Genomic DNA, 21,407 nt, shown 5'->3' on the forward strand with positions numbered 1-21,407 from the left:
AGCAGCCTTGCGGTGGCTCCCACGTCCTGGGCAATTGTCCTCTGCCAGGGAAAGGCTGAGGACCAGACCCGGCCATCACCACCAGGCCCGCTGCCCGGCCCCCCGCGGCCCCGGCCCCCGGCCCCCCGCGGCCCCACCCAGGCCAGGTGCGCCCGCCCCTCAAGCGGCCTTACTTAAGGTGGACTTCCGTGCACTGGCGCTGGGGGGCGAAGCACGCGATGGCCCACACCTTGATCTCAATGCCCGTGTGAAACTGCTTGTTCCGCATGTCCCACACACCCTGGACAGGGGTGGCGATCGCTTTATTCTGCAAATGGCAAGAAGTTTAGAGTGAGGAGAAAGGGGGCACACACCCCTCTGACCTTGGACTGTGTTACTTTCCGATTGTCCGCCGGCCCCCTGGTCCGACCGTGCTCCCGAAGCTGAGAACGGAGCCTCTGTGTGGTCTCCCGTCTCTGACCTGCCCCGCAGAGCACGTGGGCCAGAATGTCTGCGGCACGGACGGACGGATGGACGAAGAGCTGGGCGGGAGATGGGGCTGGAAGGATGGAGGGAGGGCGAACGGGGTAGACGGAGGAGGGGGGCGGGAAGGGCGGACGCAAGACGGACGGACTGAAGAAGGGAGGGGTGGACAGGCCAGAGGGAGCAGAGAGGCCCAGAATCCCACCAAAGTTCCCGGGCAGCCCCGAGGAATGGAAGGGACGCGGGATGCCGCAGGAGGGCTTCCGGGTGCGGAACGAGCTCTCGCTCCCTCCACCCGCCATCACGCCAGCAGCCACGGAGGGGAAGGAAGTCCAGGCGCAGGAGCAGGTGGGCTGGGGAGGACCCTCCACTCCTCGGGCCATGCCTACCCGGTGTAAGGAATGGAAGCTACTCCGACTTGTAGAGACAGAGCGAGGGCCGTACCCACTGGAGCTTGTCCCCTGTCACCCAGAAAGGACCAGGCCTCGGCACTGCCATCAGAGGAACCTCTTTTCTTTCCTGTATTTTTATAACTATGTCCCCACTGCACTAGAGAGAACCTTCCGTAAGAGACGGCCTGCCACGGGTCTGGTACTCCAGACTCCACACACACACGTGTGAGCACATATGGCTTCAGCGGACACGGGCTCTCATTACACACACGAGTGTCAGCCTCAGCCCTGCTGACGTGTGGACAGTCCTGTGTGCTGTAGGACGTCAGCAGTGGTTGTCACTAGAGGCCAGCCTCCAGACATCGCTAAATGTTCCCTGGGGGTCTTTTAACGTTTCGCTCTGACAATGGACGAGTAGGGTAGGTGAAGAAGAATGTGTGTTCCCACTGAAATGTTTCAGAAATCTGGAAAAATGTGCTCATTTAGAAGCAGGATAAACATTCAATCCTACAATTCTAACAGTTTTGCAATATTAGTTTACAAGAGCTACTTTGTTTTCCAAACTACTCCTGCATTTACTAAGAGTCAACAAGTCAGACAGAAGCAGGGGCCGTGAAAAAAAACAAAAACAAAAACACTGGATTTGCGATTTGGGTTGACCACCCACGGGCCACGAAAACCTCTATTCCTAGCCGCCTCTCCACTGACCGGGGCAGACCCCTCTGAGGGCTTTAAGAAGGGCTCAAAGGGGCCGTGTCTGCCCAGTGTCCGCATCTGCACGCAGCAGACGCACAAGGGAGCTGAGAAAGCTGGGAAGCCTTGCTCAGAGGCTGTCCTCAGAGGACAGGGACCCCCACACAGAGAACCATCCGAAGCCCAAACAGGCAACGTGTCAGAGACACGGAACCATCTCCAAGACCTCTGTGGGCTCTACGAGAAAGTTTCAAGTAAGAAGAAGCATACTTAATGTTATTGTTTGCATTGAAAGGGATGAAAACACATACGAATCGTCCCTGGGCAGCTCACGAAGGACAGAGTGAACACAGTGGCTTCCTGGGAGAGCCCGAGAGACCTGGGGAGACCGTCTTCTTCCTGTAATGCCTTGCTCTGCTGTGCTGCTCGGTAGGCAGACTCCACACTAATGTGGGAGTCAAAGCCATGACCCTGGGATCAAGACCTACAGGCTCTTCCTGCTGAGCAGGCCAAGTGCCACCTCCCTTTCACTGTTTTACCCTTTGAAATTCGGAACATTCTAAAAAGCAGAACTTGTGTTTTATAATAAGGGAAAAACCCCACAAACAAAACCAGGCCTCGCTACAGGTCCCGAGGACTAGGGTGACAGGCAGGGTCACAGCTCGCGGGTGAGTGAGGCCAAGGCCCCGGGCCCCGCCGTCCGCCCCGTAGAGCTGCGCTCCGCATCTGGAGGCCTGGCCCGACGGAGTGCCCGAACCCTTCCCACAAGCTCCGCGGGGCTCAACAGACAGGACTGCGTTACGATGTGCTGACGAGGCCGGGCATCACACGGGCAAAAACAAAAACCTGAATGACTAACAACTGTTTGTCACCAAAAACCTCCAACACCAGTCAAAAAACAAAACAAAACAAATAAAAAAACCCACCCAAGAAAAAGTAGAAGTTTCTAGAAAATAATTCGTCAGTGCAGAGTGTCCAAGAACAATGCTTTCCAGATTTTAATGGGATAATAAAAGTCACCTTTTGAAAAGACAAAGGGTAATTCTGAAAATCTTCAGAAAGGGCAGAGCAGCTCAGTCTTCCTGAGGCCCCATAACAAGTGCCGGCTTGGACGAGTGCGGCAAGAACTCCTGACCCCCGCCCGGTCTACACCTCTGGCAAGAGCGCTGCCCCATGGGGGTCCAAAGCTGCTGCTCCACCCCCACCAGCAGACCCAGCGCGCACGCACCCACGCACGCACCCACGCACGTGTCCCAGCCCCGGCCTCCACGTACCCTGCCCCCATAGAGGATCGAGGGCGGCTGGAGGACCCGTCCGGTCACGTCTGTCATCTCGTCCTTGACCATGATTCCAAACTCACGAACATACGGATCCGTATTAAAACTTGCACTTCGCATCTTGAAAAGGAAAAAGGAAGTAAGCTGTCTCTATCCCAAACATCAGGGCTCCCCTCCCCCGCACCACATCGTACAGTCCCCGTGGTGTCCCCACCCCCAGGCCGGCCGCAGCAGCCCGACTCTCACCAGCTTGCTGATCTCTTCCTGACGATCCGGTGCTGACCGGGCAGTCGCTCTGATCATGGTTGAGGTCTGATTGTCGGTCAGTTTTTTGATACATCTCTGTCCCGCCACTATGTTACAGACCTACGAAGAAGGGACAGACACAGCGCTGGCCCGGTGCTGGGGATGGGCTGGGGTCTGCGGCTGAGCGTGGCACCCTGGCTCGGCCTGGAACACGTCCATCTCTTAGCCACACATGGCGCCACGCAGACCCCGCGGCGGCTGACCCGGCAATCCTCCAGGACCAGGGGCTGCTCGGGGGCCCGCGGTCAGCAGCAGGGAGCCTCCTGGGGGAGCCTGGCCACCCCACCATGCTCTGGGAACCTCGTGACGTGAGAGCAGGAAGCTGTGTGCTGACGGGGAGGAAGCTAGGCTTCTGCACCGGGGCCCAGGAAGACCGACTGGACACCAGGGTAACTGGACGAGTCCAGAGAACTTAAGACACTAACAGAAAGAGTTAAAATTTGGGTCAGTTTTAGCCTTTAGTCTTCCCCCGGGCCAGGACTTTTCCAAGTGAAGAAAACGGCAGCTTTTCTGAAAAACTTCCAGCCTGAGCAAGGGCCCTGCTGGGCACAATGGGCGCGTCCTCCATCGGCCCAGGAACCCCGCGGGAATGTCCTCACCGTGTCATTCACGGGGAGGCAGGCGCAAGGGGCGTCCCTGGCTGGAGGCCAGCCCCAGGGCAGGTGGACAGGAGATGGGACTTGCCTCGAGGGGAAGGTAGGTGTGTTTCTGCTCCTGTCCGACTTGTAAACATGGAAGGTGCGGGTAACGCAGGACCAGCTTGTGCCTGTCCTTGAAGTACTGAGCCACCGTGCACTCCACCGTCTGCCCGCTCTCCTGCTGCAGCGGGAACCTAGGGAAGCCAGGAAGGGGCTCAGGCAGCGGACCCCGCGGGCGGCGGCTCCCCCAGTCTGCCTGCCGAGGGCTGAAGAAGGGGGATGAGAGTTTGGGGTGCGGGCGCACGTCCCGAGCACCTTCCAGGGGTCAAGACCAATCACGCCCTTTAGACGTGAAGTTCTTAAACTTTCATATTATCTCTGGAGTTGGGAAATAAAAAATACTTCCACACCTACAGCATGTGATAATCACAGATCACAGAGCTCTCCAGGACGCGTGAGGCACCGAGGACAGACGAGGCCCCCGAATGGCCTGCGCACGTCCCAGCCAACTTCGGACCGGAGCTCACGGCACGAGACAGATGGCCCAGCACTGGCCAGGCCGGGGTGGGGGGCGCCCAGCGATCCCTGCTCCTGCCCAGCACCGAGGATTAGAAAACAAACCAAACGACCCTCTCTCGCCTGCAGAGCTCTGGAGGGGGCCGCCACCCCGGCCTGCCCCGTGCAGAGCAACTGCGTGACTTGGGTTTCCTCAGGTGCCGCCCAGCTCCACTGGGCCGAACATGCAGTTCCAAAATTCTGAACTAGAATGAAATGAGCCTTTCCAGAAGGGCCCCTGCTCTGGAGTGTGCACACCAGAGCGACCATGAGAGCTGATCTGTGGGGAAGGGAAGGCCGTTTACGTTTGGTGGCTGGCGGGCCGGCGGGTCACGTTGCAGACACGGTACTTCCTCTTCATCTGCCCACAGTGCGTTATCTCCACCTTTAGACCTGGGGACACAGAGCAGCGGGGCCTCAGGGTCAAGACCCACCCCAGCCCGGAGCACCACCCCCTCCAAGCACCAGCTGTCCTGCGAGCTACGCCCACAGACCCAAGGAGGGGAGGGTGCTCTGGGGCAGCTGCTTGGCTACACTGGCCCCAAGGGGAGGACCCCTGTGCGGGGCCCATCGCACCCCCAGGGCCACCTTCTGCCCCAGAAATGCCAAGGCCAGCGGCTCGCCACTATTCTTAAAGATAAAAGTCACTACATTGGCTCAGAGAGACTTTGTGCTTTCTCCAGGATTATTTTTAGCAACGGGTACTTCTGACAGCCTTTTGAAAGCCCTCTGAGGACAGGTGTGGAGGGGCGTGGGTGACAGGTGCCAGCCAGCCAGAGGGGCCTGAGCCGGGCCACCACACCCGGGCCGTGTCTCCCTGAGGGGTGAGCTGGCGGGTGGGGACAGATGCTGCCGGGGATGTGAGGCCGCAGGACAACAAGGCACGGAAGCGTACGCTACGGGCTCTCTGGTCCAGGAGTCCAGGGACGTGCAGGCCACCAGTCACCGACTCGCCTCCGTGGAGAGCCATTTACTCAGAACATCACTGTTGCCGAGCTGTGACATGGCTTGGCTCGTCTCTGTGGGAATTCATCGGACGGCTGACCGTGCTCGCCACCTCCTCCCCACCAAGAGCTCAGGAAGGGCGGCGAGGGGGGAGAGTCGGGGCCACATGTACGAGACAGGGACCCACCTTTGATTTCTTTGGTAAACTTGACCCTTTGGGAATCTGTCAGAGGTTTCTGTTGTTCTTCAATACTTTTAAAATCCAAAACTTCACAAACAAACTCGATTACCGGCTGTGCCTTATAAAACGCAGTTGCTGAGACTGTCGTTGGGACCAAGAGAAAAGCAAAGTGTGAGGTGAGGTGTGTCCCCAGCAGGCCGGCCGCCTGGCCTCCGCTCCCCGCCATCCCCGGGGTCCACCTCTGGGCCTTGTGGGTGGGACAGCACGAGCAGGGGCCGCCCCATACTCCTTCAGCTCGGGACCCAAAGATAAAGCTGCCCTCTGAGAGTCAGAGCCTTGATATGAAACTCCGCCAGACCCCAAGAGCCATAACCGGGGACCCTCTGAGGTTTCCTGTTCCTGACGTGATGCAACTCCGAGACTCCCGAGAGGGCAGTGCACCCCGAACCCGGAGGAAACCAGCCGGGAGGCACCAGAGCAGGCTGGCCCCCAGCTAGCTACCCAGTGCTCCTGCCAACCAGGCAGCAACATGAAAAGGTGAGACAGAGGGCGGGCCTGGCGCGGGGAAGCCCTGCCTGCTGGACATGGGCAGCAGGATCTGGGAACCAGTCAGGGACGCTGGCCCGTCTCGGCACCCAGAGCCTCAGTCTCTGGAGTGGGCCCTGCAGGCGGCTCTGAGGTTCATGTCTCACAAGCAGGAGAGGAAGGCCGGTGTGACACGGCATCTGCGGCTCGGACGGAGGCCACGTTTGGAAATGGCCACACAGGCATTTCCCCGGATCTCAGCCCCTCGGCAACGCTCCAACCCCATCCCCTGATGACAAAGACAGGGACTTTGCTTACCATCAATATTTAACATCATTTTCCAAAGAGAAGGTCGGACGGACTGATGGAAGCCAAACCACACTTCCCGGCCCCCGCCAAGGGGGTTGGAGCAGCCCTCGGACGCCGTGAAGAAGGAGCGGCCCACAGGGGTGTACCTGAAACAAGAGACCTCGTGGGGTCAGACAGGACAGGCGGACGCCGAGTCCGCTCATCGTGACAGCCAGCAGGCCCGCGCACAGGTACCCACGGTTCTGCCAGTTTCCTCCGAACCGAACCAGGTCCCCGAGTGGCGTGTGGCAGGTGTCCGTGGCGGACCCTGAGGAACACTGCTGGAGGCACGGCCTCGGAGACCCAGGGCCTCGGCGGCTTCCTCCCTCGAGTGGGTCTCCCGCTCCTCCCCCCGTGGCATCGGACCCCAGGCACAGGCTCTGGCCGCGCAGGCCCCGGGGCGCACGGTGTGTCCCCGGCTCTGGCTCGTGCTTCTGAGCCTCCCCTGCTCATCGACTAGGGCTTCTCTGCACACAGCACCTCACGTCTTTCTCGGGCAGTGCACTGCAGGGACAGCTGGAAGGAGCGTCCACCCGAGGCGGCCGGACCGAAGCAGCCCTGGGCCCAGGGAGCCCGGCTGCCCTGTCTAGGACCGTGTCGGGACACGGCGCCCAGCATCTAGTGGCCGCTGTGGCCAGCGTCTAGTGGCCGCTCCACGGGCCTCTCTGCAGGGCAGGGGCTCAATGTGTGTGCGGGGGGGGGGGGGGGGGGTGAGGGGTGCGGCCTCCCAGGTGGGATGGCAAGGTGGACATGCGGGAAGACCTGCAGGCCTTCCAGGGCCCCGCTGCCCCCAGGGCACAGAGAGCAGGAGGCCCAGTGCATGAGGCAGACGCCTTAGTGCGGCAGCGCCGGTGATGCCTGGACCCCGGGACGCGCCTTACAGAGGATGCAAAAGGAAGATGCGTCTTTTGGGGCTCGTGTTACCCACCCCGGGCTGCACTATCCACCAGACTGTGGAGATGGTCCTTTCTCTTCCTTACGTTATTCCTGCCACTTTTTCTATTATTTCTCCAAAATGAACGGAGACGTTCCTCCTGATTCTAAAAGTAACACGGTAATTAATTCAAAACTCAGAAAACAGAAATCACAGTGATTTCTGCCACTTGTTTGAAAAACGCATTCAACACTTTGAACTGCCTTTTCCAGATTTATTTTATCCCCACCCACCTGCCTTCCTGCCGACAGACGCTCCGAGCAGAAAGAGATTATATCCTGGAGGCCGGGAGAAGGTTCCTGCACGAGGGACACCTGCCAGCTATCTGGTCACCCCCACCCAAGTCTGGAGACTGAGAACCCCCGGGTCCCTTTAAAATCCAGCAAGGTATCCCAGAGCACCTTCTCTCACTACAAAAGAACAAAGGGAGCTCCACCCTCCCTCAAATCTTCGAGCTTTGTCGCTCTGAGGTCAGCATAGACTCATGTCTCTGGTCGTTGGTTCATTCAAACGGTTCCCAAAGCCCTGGCAGGTGCCCCACACAAGGAAAGAGCAGGTGGTCCCAGGTCAGAACCCCAAGGTCTGCGCGTGGCCAAGTGGCCTGGCTCCCTTGAGGCTGTGACACGGGACTAGTGCAGCCCTGCCACGGGGTTGAGCACGAGCCCTCCAAGCGTCCATGCACCCTCTGTCCCGGGAAGTCCAAGTGCAGCCGTCTGTGGGAGAAGAGCCGCCCCGTGGAATAAGCCAGCAGTCCGAAGCACCGTGTCGCCCACGGTCCCCGCCTCCGTGTGGTAGGCACACTGCCAGGTGGGGCACTGGGATCAGCCTACTAGTCCCAGTCCTACGCGTGGGCGCCACGGACACACCACGCTCACGGTATCGGCAAGGGAAGGAGCACAAGTGAGCACAGGACGGGCAGGCAGGCCAATTTTTTGTACCGGGTTGAGCATTCTGGTGATTTCTTTTTTTTCCCCTCAAAGTAATCTCTGCCCAACGTGGGGCTCGAACTCACAGCCCTGAGATCAGGAGTCACATGCTCTACTGACTGAGCTGGTGAAGGGCCCCTGGTGATTTTTATATTAAAAGTGTTTCATGTTAGTAGTGCAACGATCTTCATCACAGAAACCCGGAACTACCACCACCCCGACTCCCAAATCCCAGTCATCCCTGCACAGGACCTCGCCCCCTCCAGGTCACGCTCCGGGCCGGAGGCAGACGCTCTGCTTCCTTGGTCCTCACCTCATGGACGGCAAATGCCTCATGACCACATCCAGGGCCTGGATCGTCTCAAAGGGGACGCTGGGCAGCCGCCCCGAAAGTGCATCGTGTAACGCCTGTAGGCTCACGCAGGACACCCACTTGATGGACACCTTGAAGATGCGGTCCTTCCCTTCTCCGGGCAGCGTGACCTCCAGCTCCACCTGCCGAGACGGGCAGAGCACGCGTTACTCACGCAGCTTCTGGAACATGGCTGGGCTGGGGAATTCAGCCCGTCCTCTACCCCACCAGGTTCACACAGGCGCTGTGACTGATGCGGGGCCGGGGACCGCAGCCTGGCCCCGCACACAGAGGCAGCCCAGAGCGAGGCAGCGAGAGGCATGCCCTGAGGCGGCACCACCAGCGTGGGGCACCCCAGACCGGGCGGGGGTCGGAGAGTTGCTTCCTGGTGGAACTGAAGGTGCTGCAGTGGGTCTGGGGGTTCCCATTTTCTGGGTCCCTTAAGAGTCCACTAGCTCAGTTCGCAGTGAAGAGATCAGGAACCAAACACCTTCTCGGAACAGAGGTGTGGTAAAGCCAACGGCCCAACGCTAACACCCGCGACTCCAGATGGGTCTGTGCCCGCCTATGGCGAAGCCTCCGCTTTCCTCTAACCAAACAGGGTCACAATGAAATGTGGGAACATCGGTCTCTGAACAGGGAATGCGGGTGGCGGGGACCCGTGCCAGGCTCTTCCCCGCCGACGTTCCTGGATGCTGTTCTACGAGACCAGCTGATCCCAAGGGCACCCCACCTCCAGGAACAAAACACGTGGAGAAAAAAAGCTTCAACTACGAGACCCATCAGAATCCCCTGGGAAGAAATTAAAACGCTCGGCCAAGCCTCAGAACGCTTGCCACAACAGTGCTCAACGGTCTCCCCCGGCTCTGTCCGAAGACTCTGCTGTGGTAGCGGAAACAGTCTCTTCTGGTGCCTCCCAGGACGCCAGCCATTGCCCCGATGCGGCCGCTGAGCACTTGAAACGTGGACAGTGTGGCCGAGGGACTGAGTTTCCAGCTTGTTAACTTTTCCTGAATCCACACTGACACGGTCACGTGTGGCCAGCGACTGGCGTCCTGACAGAGGTCGGGAGCCTGCCCCAATGACCCACTCCCTGGAGCAGACAGCCTCCCCCCGGCTGTGAAGCGCCCCTCGCTCCCCCTCACCCCACCCCTCACCCCACCCCTGCCTGGCTCCTCGAGCGCCCGGACCCACCTCTGCCCCATCACTCATGCTCCCGCAGCTCACTGGCCGGTCATCGGAGTACGTCCCCAACATACGGCCAACACAGACCCCACCTAGGGATCAAACATTCTGAATCCTGAAACTAGTATTTATGGCACGTCTAATTTGACAGGTCACGGATTCTATCTACTTTATCCTTAAACATCCAAAGATCCCAGTAGAGGAGACGTGATTCACCACTTCTTATACATAAAAATACAGAGGCTCAAACTGAAGGTCCAACCCGCTCCCCATGCTACCGGGGTCTGTCACCCTCGGGGGCAGCACGACACAGATGCGCCTCCCCGGGCCCCGCAAGCCTGCAAGTCCCGGAAGGAAGAGGGTCCACCCTACCGCCCGCCTGCAATGCCCTACCCCTGGGGGTGCCGGGCAAACTCCAAACTCTGGCCTAGGAGCCCCATCCAGGGGAAGCGTGGGGGCCGCAGCAGGCTCCTCCCCAGCCCCCCGAACCCCCGCCAACAGGCTGCAGGCCACTCCCCACTCCCAAGGAGCACCTCCCCTCACGCACTCACAACAGTCAGAGTCACTAGAGCCCAGAGTCGCAAGCCGATCCCGTGCACTGAAGTCACCTGCATGCACGTGTCCCGGAGGACACCTGCCTAGCAGCGCTCGGAGTGCTGCCACGCCTGCAGCCACTCCCCAGCCGTGGCCCACAGCCCAGCGCAGGGACAGCCAAGAGAGAGAAGAGACGCCTGCGGGCCCAGGGACCTCAGGACAGAGCAGCGAGTGGCTGCACCAAGCCACAGAAGGACAGTGTGGCAGGGCCCCTTCCAGAAGGAAATGATAGAGGTTATGGCTGCACATACGACTGCTAAAACCGAAGACTAGGACCACGATGAGCTGTCACCTCATGCCTGTCCCAATGGCCGGAATCCAAACGGTACAAATAGGAAGTGTTGGTGAGGATGCGGAGAAACAGGCCATGCTGGGCACTGCTGGCAGGAACGCAGCCGCCGCGGGACACAGCACGGAGGGTCCTCAAAGAGTGGATGGCAGGAGTTCCCGCGTGATGCGACCCGGCAACGCCACTACGGGAGACGCGCCCGGGAAAACGGAAACACGAACCGGAAGAAACACGGGTGTCCCTGCACGGGCCACAGCGTTCTCTCCTACAGCCACGCGGGAGGGCAGCGCGGGCACCGGCCGACGGGGTCGCAGGGCGCGGGCTGCGTGTGACCGACAGTGCTCGGTCGTCACGGAGCAGGGCGGCTTGCCGTCTGTGACACCGCGGGCGGGCCCCAGAGCACATCATGCCAAGTGAAACAGACAAACACCACATGATTTTATTTATATCTGGAATTTAAAAAACAAAACGAACAGAAAAACAGGAAGACTTTTGTAAATCCCGAGAACAAACCAGTGGTCATGAGAGGGGACGGGTGGGGGGCCGGGCTAAACGAACGAGGGGGAGGACGGGTGCACGCGTCCGGGCAGCGAAGTCCGTCCCGGGGGTGCCCGGCACAGCCCCGGGAGTGCGGTCAGTTCCGTTCAGGACGCCGTGCGGCGACCACGACCGTCACGGGGAGCATTTCGTAACGCACGCAGCTGTCCAAGTGCTTTGTCGTACACCTGAAACATGGTCACGGGCGTGTCCACCACACTGCAGCCGCAAATGGCAGTCTGAGCCTGCCCAGCGCCCCTCCGCTCCGGTCCTGCAGGACTGCGACTGGCAGCCACCATGGGAAGAGCCACGCCGGGGCTCAGGCGGGGGGAGAGCCTGTCCTTAAGGAGAGGAGAGTCTGGTCTCAAGCACAAACGAGGTATTTAGGAAGTAATGAGGCCTTCAGATAAACAAACCCAACTTTTCTTTGCAAGAAAGGCACCACCATACCATTTTGCCACGTCAATTAAGAAAATGTGAAAAAAAGTTAAAAAGCAGTAATTACACGAGGTGATGAACATGTTAATTATAACTTAATTGTGGTGATCATTCCACAACGTACAGACATATCACATCATCCCAGACTTTAAATACAAGCAGTTTCATCTGCCGATTATACCTCCATAAAGCTGGGGAGACGCCTCCATGAGCCAACGGGGGCGGGGTAGGCAGCCGTATGTTCCTTCAGCAAAAGACACTTCTACCATGTTTCAGTGGGTTCCAGCCTGGCCTCCTCTTGGCCCCACATGAGGCAGAACGAGGTCCAGGCCCCGCAAGTCTCTGCTGGGCTCGGTGCCTCAAGAGGCTGGCCAGCAGGCCTATGTGACAGCTTCGGGACAGAGATGGCTTCACAGGACAGGGCAGCATTGGCCTCCAGCTGTGATACAAGCCTGAGGACATCCTCTGTCGGTCTGGGCTGCCAGCGGGCAGAGTCCGTCCACACACCAGGATACTTCGATTTCTGAACAAGCCGCAGTTCTCGGACCCAACGACACAGCAGTCCACGGCCACTGGCTGGAGGTGGGGGACGCAGGGGCTCCTGGCTCTGGGACCTTCCAGGGCCTGACTGGGGCAGGTGGCTCCATCGGGCTCCCCAGCTGCACCCTGGCCTGGAGAAGGGGGAGCCTGCTGTGAAACTCAACCTCTCCAGATAGAGAGCCACACTCTCCAAGTCGCTGGGCCAACAGAGTCCGAGTTGCCGTGGGGAGAGTCCCCTGCTGGCCCCACGCCCCACAGGAAGCAACAGAGAAAAACTGGATGGAGGAAACAAGCGTGCTCTCATCCACGGCGCGGCTGTCGTGAGGCCGGGCCCCGTGAGCTCACCGGATGTCGTGAGGCCGGGCCCCGTGAGCTCACTGACACCTGTTCCGGGAAAGAGGCAGCCCAGGCAGAGCCCTGGGGCTGGCCACCTCCCACGGAGCCTGCGCAGCCACCCCGCGGGCCATGCAGGTCCCACTGTGGGTGAGCTGTGTGCAGGGAGCTGATACGGAAGGCCCTCTGTGACCACCGGTGGCCAGTCTCCTCAGAAAGCCACTTGTCCCTCCCAATCACTTTGGACAAAATCGCAGTCCTTCCTCATTCATCTTCGAGGGGTGTGGGGACTCGGTCACCCTCCCCAGGGGGACCACAGGGACAGCAAGGGGCTACTCTGCCAGCTGTTAGCTGCACCTGCTCAGCACCTCTGACCCAGGCCAGCTGGCTTCTCGGTGCGGGGACAGGCACCATGGCTTGACAGGAAGGACCCCCAGCCCTGAGAAGCACAACAGCTCCAAAGAGCAGAAGGGCTGACCCTTCACCTGGACGCGGCCCAAGGAAGGGACCTGCCGGATGGTTCCCCGCCTCCATGGGCTCCGCCCTCAACCCTACTGAGCCTCGGAGCCAGCGCAGAAGCCCCAGCACCTGCTCAGGTGAGCGGGCTTGCGCTCACCACCCCGGCAGGATGTGGGGCCCAACGCGGAGCAGGCGGGAGCACAAGCCATGCGTCCTGCGCACGTGTGTCCTCCCTTCCCCGTGGGGAGCTGTGCCCCTGGCCTGGCGTGTCACTGCCTTCTAGGAAGCAGACACTCCCGCTTTCCCTGAATAAACAGAGGGCGATGGGAGCCACCAGAAGCTGAAGACCCGGAGAGGGGCCCAAGGCCAGAACCAGTGATGGGAACAAACGACACAGATTCTGATCTTGCAAATCACGCTGTTACTGCAAAGCGGGCCTGGGAGTTAACCCCAAAGTGGATCAACTCTGACAACTTCCTCAGTCTCGGCTTCTCACTTGTGAGGGGCTGGCTTGGCCGTGGCACCAGCCCCCGACAAGGGCTGGAGTTACGGAGCGTGGGCGACTGAGCCCGGGGAAGGCTGCATTACAGGCGCCACCGTCTGCGAGTAAGGGCCACGGGCCACGCCTTGTGCGCAGACCTGGACGGGGCCCCCGCAACCCCCTCTGGCCGCCCACAGACGCAGGCAAAGGCGCAGTAAAGGGTTATCTCTGACTACAGAAGTGCTCACTGCACAAAGAAAAACACTTTACAAAAAAAAAAGAGCAAAAGAAACAACAAGAGACGATTTGCTACAAGAGTGAGTTCAGGGAGCAGGAAAAGGGCCACGTTGTATGCACTCTCACACAGAAGAGATTAACGTCCAGGTATCCCAGCGGTTGGACAGAAACTGAAAAATGACACGCAGCAGTGGCCTGGGGCAGGGTCTCCCTGCTCATGGCTGAACCCACAGGAGAGCGTGGAGGACGCACCCTGACCTCTCAGACGGCCAACCACACCACCCGTCTCTGCTGGGTGTGTCGTCCTTGTGACTTGACACCCTGACGGCTCAAAGTTCGATCCGGGACCAGCCATAAGGGCATCACGCAAGGCTGCTTTTTAGAAATGCAGACTCCCATTCCCCCTGGTCGGGCATCAGGGCCACAAGCAGCTCATCACTAGGGGAGATCCTGCTCCCGGCAGGGCTCGTTGAGTCCTCACAGGAACCCCCGGGAAACATCTCTCTTTCATAGACATAGCACTCAGGGTTTTAAGATGTCTCAGCCCAGGTCCTACCCCTGGGACAGGGCAACGCGAGGCCCGATTCAACCCAGAGCCTGGTCCACCTCTGCAGCGACAAGTTTTAAATCCGAACGCTGTAGGACTCCCCCACCCCTTCTGAAGGAGAAATGTTCCTATGCCCCGCCTAGTGTCTAATTATAAATGTGTACAGATAAACTGTGAATAAACTCCTTCTGCTTTTTTTCTTATACGACTTTAAACAAAAACAAATGTGCAAATTAAAAACTTCACAATCAATACATTCCAAACGCACCAGCAGGTTTCTTCACAAGGCACAATCCCAACTCCACGGACAGGCAAAGGGTCCCAGGACGCCCTCGAATTCAGAATGTCAGTGTTGGCCAGCCCTGCCGTGCCCACTTTTATCTCGGGGTCCCCCCGAGACCAGCTGGCAAGGAGTCCTTATCACTGCGCAGCCTCCCCCTGCCGTTACGTACTTCACGGGTATCAGAGCACGGCCAAGTCCAAGCGGCGCTGCCGGGCGCCAAAACCCCCCACTCTCCCAGCAGGTCAGACGTGCGCAAGGAGCTGAGTCACGTCAAGATTAACAAAAAAACAGAAAAGTAAAACCATGTAATGCCCATGGGGATCCCGCAACTTGCTGGCCAGCAGCTTGAGTCTCTAAGCGCCGAGCTGCCCTCCCTCCCAGGGACACGGGGGCCAGAGCCGCTAACTGGGCAGGTCGCTCTCAAAGGCAATCATCTTTACCGCTCTCACTGGGAGCAGTAAGTCATTAGGTTGTTTCTCTGCTGTGCTGTTTCTAGAGTCTGCGTGAAGCTCGTGTCTGACCCGAGCTTTACTCTTCTTCTATTAATAAACACAACCTGTTACCATCCCAGACCAGCCCAGTTGTTGGAAGACGTGCCAAGAAGTGACAACTTCTAGGCAGAAATCGTATGACTCTTCAAGTAAAGCCGTGACAACAAAAACAATCAGAAAAGGTGACATTTTCATGCAAGCAGGGTCTGTGGTGATTAATGATCAGTGATTATCAGGCAGGAGAACACTGGCTGCCACTGGGTCCCACCGCCGCCATCACACACATCCTGGCTCCGCGAACGTGCTCTCCACGGGTCTCTACAGTCCCGCCATGCGACCTGGGCTCCGGTCTGAGGGCGCCGCGCCTGCGTGTGCGGGGGGGCGGGGGGGTGTAGCTCCACAAAGCTCTCAGCTCCTGTCTCCGCACCTGGCCAAGCCCCTGACCCAGGAGAGCACAAGACAGGGAAGGAGGTTTCTCCGGGTCTCAGCGTGAGACACCAGCAACCGGCCACCCCTTCCTCCCAGGTGACCGAGCAGATGACAACACGTTTGAATTTTACTTCACTGCACATCGTCTGACCCAAACTCATGCCCATAAACGTACCTTATCCCTCCCGATCGGAAGGGGCATTGCTGTGTACAGATTCTTTCTTCCATCAAACACTGGTTTCCGATCCCCGAAGATCTGTGTTTTAAAGTGCTGGACCATATGTTCCACTATTTCCCTGAAACAGGACAGAATTCAGGCAAAATGTCAATAAAATCAGAGAAACGCCCACAAGGACGACAGTCCTCTAGCGCCGGTCTGTGAGCAATTTGGTAAGACCTGTGGCTCCTTTCAGCGCGATGACTTTCAACACTCTTCTGTACGGACTCCGGTGGGCGGACACTCCCTCGGCCAGTCGGACACGGGAGCGCCGTCCCATGCCGGGCGCCTGCACACCACGCCTGCTACATGATACATGCGCCCTCAACTTCCTGGGGGTCCCGTTCCCCAAGCTGGGGGTCCGGACACCACGTGCTCTGCGGGTGACTTGCAGGACACTCTCCGGGACCTCCCACGAGAGCGGACCCCACCCCTCCCTGGTCAACACGGGGGGCTGGCTTGGCCGTGCTCTTGCTCTGTCACTGCAAAGTCCAAAGATGCCCCCCGCCCGTGTTTCCGAGGTCTGTGTGACTCGCTTGGCCTTCGGTGCTCCTGGGATCGGCTGTAAGCATGCACCCTGGGTGCCACTACCCTTTCAGCCTGGGCCCCAGAACAAACACCCTAACCTCGCCTTAAAGCCCAGCGGCAGCCTCACCTAAGGGGACGGTCATGACTGCATAGCCATGAGCACGAAACAGGGTCTTTGTTGCGACGGGACTCAGAAGCCGGTGCCGCGTGTTCCCTGGGCTTCATAGTGGCAGAAGTCCCGCAAACACACAGGAACCCCTCTGTTGCGGGGCTCTAGAAGCACTGACCTGTGGGCCCCCCCTTGCCCGCTGTGCCTCGCCGTCCACAGCAGAAAGACACGCAGAAACACACTGAATGGCCAGAGACAGCTCAAATGTCCTGCTGGCTCATTCTCGGGGGAGAGCGACGCCCCACCCCAGGCTTCCTCCCAAAGCGCCCCATTCAGCACCCTCTGTAGGCATTTCAGGGTGGTTTTGAGGCCTTCTGCTTTAACTCCCCAAATACGTGACTCTTCTTTCACATAAAGCCTCATAAAATACAGACAGGAAAGGCCGTGATACCGGCCCGGGATGGGCTCCACATCTGAGCCACCGTCAGCAGCTCGTGGGATGTGACGAGGGTGACTCTGGCAGCCGGCTGAGGGGAGGAAGAGGACGTCCGAGAAACCGCCCTCAGCGGGGAGATCTGATCCCAGCCTAGTTCTAAGGATCTTTCTCTGGGACAGGGCTTTGGACATCTCTCAGGAAGCAAGAATTCATTCCATTCCTTTGCCAGAATATGAGGACAGCTGGCCTACGAAGGCTTTCCTTATTCAGACCGGCTTTGCCCAGCCGACCTTCAACTGTGCTAGTCCTGGCAGCTCAGTCTCCAGGGATCCGGCCAAGCCTGCCCCAACACCAGGCCCCTAAGTGATCCCCGGGGCAAAAAGAGCCTTTGGGCATCTTCTCTGACGGTTCCACCAAGAACGCACCAGGCCTCTGACTCCTATGGGAGACAATAGTGTCTCCTTGCTGGCCCAGCCCTGTAGCTACCGTGCAGTCTCTCTCCGCATCTCCACATACTGCTCTGGGCCATCATCAGAGAGATGTGGTCTCCAGACCACCGCTCTCCAAGCGTTGAAGACCCCCTCTTCTCGGTCAAGGAGTCCCTGTCCACTCAAGTCCCGGAGAGCCGTATGGAGAGTTCCACTCACACCTGAAGAGCAAGTCGTCTGACTGACTCAAGTTTACCCTGGGCGGAAGACAGAGGACCATGGGCTAAAATCACCAATGAACACGGATGGAGAAATGAAGTGCAGGTGACCAGGGGCGGGGCGCCGACCCTCCCCACAACCCGCACGGGCAGCGCAGCCCTCCCCGACGTACCTGAGCACGGCAACTACCGACCGACCGCGGATTGAGGCCGGTCAGCATGCGTTTCATATACTGTCTCTACGGCAGGCTGTATTCTTACCATAAAGTGAGCCGGAGAGAAGAAAATGTCATTAAGAAAATCATGAGGGGGCACCTGGGTGGCTCAGTGGGTTAAGCCGCTGCCTTCGGCTCAGGTCATGATCTCAGGGTCCTACATCGGGCTCTGCTCAGCAGGGAGCCTGCTTCCTCCTCTCTCTCTGCCTGCCTCTCTGCCTACTTGTGATCTCTCTGTGTCAAATAAATAAATAACATCTTTTAAAAAAAAAAAATCATGAGGAAAAGAAAATATGATTACTTTCAGTACCTCATTTATTGAAAAAAAAAAACAAAAACCCACATGTACGTGGACATGTGCAGTTCAAGCCATGCTGTCCAGGGTCCACTGTATTAACAAGCTGAGTCCAGCCACTTGTGAAAAATGACATGAGTCCATGCCGGGCGGATGTCAGGAATTAAAGGTCGGACCTAATGAGACAAAAGTAACCAACACAAACCGTATGACACATATCACTTAAAAATCTACAGCAGCAACACGTCCGGAAGAAAACCCAGGAGAAAAAAATCTCTAATGACCCTGGGGACAGACAGAGATTTCTTAGAATACAAACAGTATGAACTGCAAGAAAATAAAAAAGAAAATAAAAATAAATTCAAAAACATCATCAAAATTAAAACTTTCACTCTTTAAAAGCTACAGTTACAAAAAAGACAAGACAAGACACCAGGAGTAAATATTCGAGAAACACACTCAGGTGCCTGACAGAGGACACACACACACGGCGTGTTTTAAAAATTCTCGGAACTCAGTAGGACAAACAAGCGAACCCTAAACAGTGGGCACGGCCAAGAACAGACACACTGAAGACGCTGCTACGGAGATGGCCAGGAAGTGCACGGAAAGACGTTCCTCACTGGGCAAGAGGAAAACACTCACAAAACCAGCCACAGAGCCCACCGCGCACCCGCGGGGTCCACCTTGACAGACCGCCCAGACCGGCTCGGTGAAGGCCAGCCTGCTCCACGGATCCGCCCGGGGCTGCTGTGAGCCGTGCAACAGCCCGGCCACCCTGGGGGGGAAAGCTGGCCGCTTCTCAGAAAGGTCAGTGTCCATTCACCACGCCACCTCGTAACCCAGCAGTCACAGAAGAGAAAGGAAGACACACAACTACGTCAGTGCTCAAATGCAAACGTGTGTCACAGTCCCACACTGGAACCGACTCATATGTCCGTCAACTGGTAGAGAGACGAATCAGGGCCCAAGGTTACGACAGGACATCGTGGGCACCGCTAGTGCCAACACGCTGGCTGCGGGTTAGAAATATGCCTGGGAAGGAGAATGATACCAAACGACACGACCGCAAGATTACGTTTGTAGGAGGCTCTCTGGAAGGCACGTCACTGGTCGCCTCCAGACACGGGGTGGGGAACTCACTGAAAGGGGCAGGGAGGAGTCCTGGGGGAGTCAGAACGTCCCGCACCGCGGTCAAGGTGGCTGCTCCACGTGTATGCATGGGTTTGTTTTTGTTTTCTTTAAAGATTTTATTTATGTATTTGACAGAGAGAGATCGCAAGTAGGCAGAGAGGCAGGCGGGGGTTGGGGGGAAGCAGGCTCCCCGCTGAGCAGAGAGCCCCATGCGGGGCTCGATCCCAGGACCCTGAGACCATGACCTGAGCCGAAGGCAGAAGCTTTAACATACTGAGCCACCCAGGCGCCCCATAGGCACAGATTTTTAAAGCTCACTAACTCAAAACTAAAAAGGGATGCATTTTGTTGTATGTAAATGTATCTCAATAAATTTATGTTTTAAAAATCAAAATGTAAAAAGGTTTTTAATTATGATTACCTCAAAGATGTAGGAAAAGCATGACTAAAATTCAACACACGTTCACTATTTTTTTTTTTAAGTTAGCAAACTAGGAACAGATGGGAATGTCCTTCATCTGGTGGAGCACTCCAAGATTCACATCCAAAGCGGGGCCACAGACCACAGGCACCACAGAAGGGTGAGAACGGAGAAGGACTGTAAAGAGGAAAACCCCTTACTGGTGGACCTTAGTGCTATGCTTGTGGAAAACCCAGACAAACCTGCAGGCAGGTGCAGAGTCCCTGCCTTTCTATCCGTGGAACTGCAGGGCCCCGCACACCGTGGACATCCATGAACACACAGAAACGCACGCACACGCTTGCCCCCAGTACCGAGTCTCTGTTCATTCACTCACTCACTCACTCACTCACTCATCTGTTCGCACTCTCGGGCAGATGGTGGGCAGGGGAGGAGCTCGTGGACAAGGCTGATCATTCCTGAAACCCAGGAAGCCCAGTCTCATGCTGCAGCGCCACGAGGGAAGGGCCGGGCATCCAGTATTCGCGGCCCTCGGTTGAAGCCCGAGCCACGTGAATCTTTGGTCTCTATGAACGCCTGCTGCCCTATATTGAGTCCAACACCTGGCACGACAGCGCCACTCACGTACCGAACAGTGGGCTCTTCTGTGGCCGGAGTCACACCCTGTGCGCTCCGAACTGCCAGCGCCTGGCCGAGTGTGGCGCACAGCCGGGGCTCAGTAAATATTTGGGGAAAGAAGGAAGCTGTTCAACCATTGCGGGAGTGAGTCATCCTGACATGCTACCAAGGAGCCCTGTGTGGGGGACCAGTCGTCCAGAACCCTGGCCACCACACAGACGAGAGAAGACCCCAATTATCCCCCGTTCTGCTCCCTCCCACACCTCGGTGCTGACTCTCACGGCAGGGAAGGGGTTGTCACCTTGTACGATCTGGGCAAAACATCAACAGGGACGGCAGCACTTCATTTCGAGGCCAGGACGCCCACTCTCTGTGAGACAGCACGTCCCCTTCCCTCGTTAACACGGACCGGCTCCCTCCGGCTTGCCGGTGACTCACTCACCTTCCTTCCTGCTTCTCGGTCTCTCTCTCTCTGTTCTACCAGCAGGAAACAGAGGAGCATACAACCTGCCAGGTCAGGACCACCTTCTCAGCTCTCCTCCCTCTTGGGGAGCTCTGTACTAGCCCTCAATGAACTTGGCTTTGCTTCCCACAAAAACAAAAACAAAAATGAAACAAGCAAGAAACCAAAAAACACTAACAAAACAAAACCCAAAACCCCAAAAAACAACTTGCCATTTCAGTCCGTTACACGCATGGCTCGGCAGCACAAGGGATGTTCACGCTACTGTGCAACCGTCACTACGGTCCATCTCCACGACCGTCTGATGCCTCAGGGGTAGGTCTGCCCCCATTAAACACGAGTCCCAGGGACCCGACTTGACTGGCTGCTCCTTGGCAACTGCTGGAACACTTCTCAGCGGAGCCACCTGGGGACGTGCGACTTGGTTCCCCGTGTTCAGGCCGGCCTTCCTACCGTGTCTGGTCCTGGACTGCATGAGTCTGGCTCACGCGACAGACACCCCGACTGAGCATAAACTTGGGGCTACGCTCCTGACATCAATCAGAAGGCAACAGCCCCTAAAGACGATCTGCGCTCACTCTGCAGACCCCTAATGGGCTCATCTCTTACAGAATGGTCCCCGTAGTAAAATGTCTGCCAGACATGACACACGCACAACCCACTTAGCCCTCACACAGCCTCAGAGGTGGCCTCTGTCCTCGCCACTGATGCCCAAGGATGCAGCCACATGCAGGCACACGCTACCAAGTGCCAGCAGCAAGATGCGAGACCACCTGGCAGTATCTGGAACATGTTTGCTGAGCCAAACAGGCTGGCACACTTCCTATTTGCTTTTTAATCCTTTTGTCATAATTCTGGGCAAGTTTTCTCTTAAAAAAAAAAATGCAGTCTTGGGGCCCCCGGGGGGCTCAGTTAGTTAAGCAGCCCACTCTTGATTCTGGGTCAGGT

At 57.7% G+C, this 21,407-nt stretch overlaps 1 protein-coding gene across 7 annotated transcripts in view; it reads right to left on the reverse strand.

Moving 5' to 3' along the window:
• AGO2 (argonaute RISC catalytic component 2) overlaps positions 1–21,407 on the reverse strand; it is a 94,564-nt gene that overhangs the window by 16,200 nt on the left and 56,957 nt on the right. For 6 of the 7 annotated variants that reach the window (XR_004279742.1, XM_032316691.1, XM_032316688.1 and 3 more), the window contains exons 3-11: positions 15,553–15,673; positions 8,496–8,677; positions 6,293–6,429; positions 5,456–5,590; positions 4,629–4,716; positions 3,815–3,962; positions 3,071–3,190; positions 2,822–2,944; positions 174–307 (exon numbers count right to left, since the gene is read on the reverse strand). Coding sequence is in view for 6 of the 7 variants with exons in the window: in XM_032316691.1 (XP_032172582.1) it covers positions 174–307; positions 2,822–2,944; positions 3,071–3,190; positions 3,815–3,962; positions 4,629–4,716; positions 5,456–5,590; positions 6,293–6,429; positions 8,496–8,677; positions 15,553–15,673 (1,188 nt within the window). In the remaining variant the exon portion in view is untranslated. The remainder of the gene's footprint in view (positions 1–173; positions 308–2,821; positions 2,945–3,070; positions 3,191–3,814; positions 3,963–4,628; positions 4,717–5,455; positions 5,591–6,292; positions 6,430–8,495; positions 8,678–15,552; positions 15,674–21,407) is intronic. The other variant, XM_032316694.1, reaches the window with a different exon arrangement.

The sequence above is a fragment of the Mustela erminea genome, chromosome 16, assembly GCF_009829155.1.
Source record: "Mustela erminea isolate mMusErm1 chromosome 16, mMusErm1.Pri, whole genome shotgun sequence".
Lineage (NCBI taxonomy): Eukaryota > Metazoa > Chordata > Mammalia > Carnivora > Mustelidae > Mustela > Mustela erminea.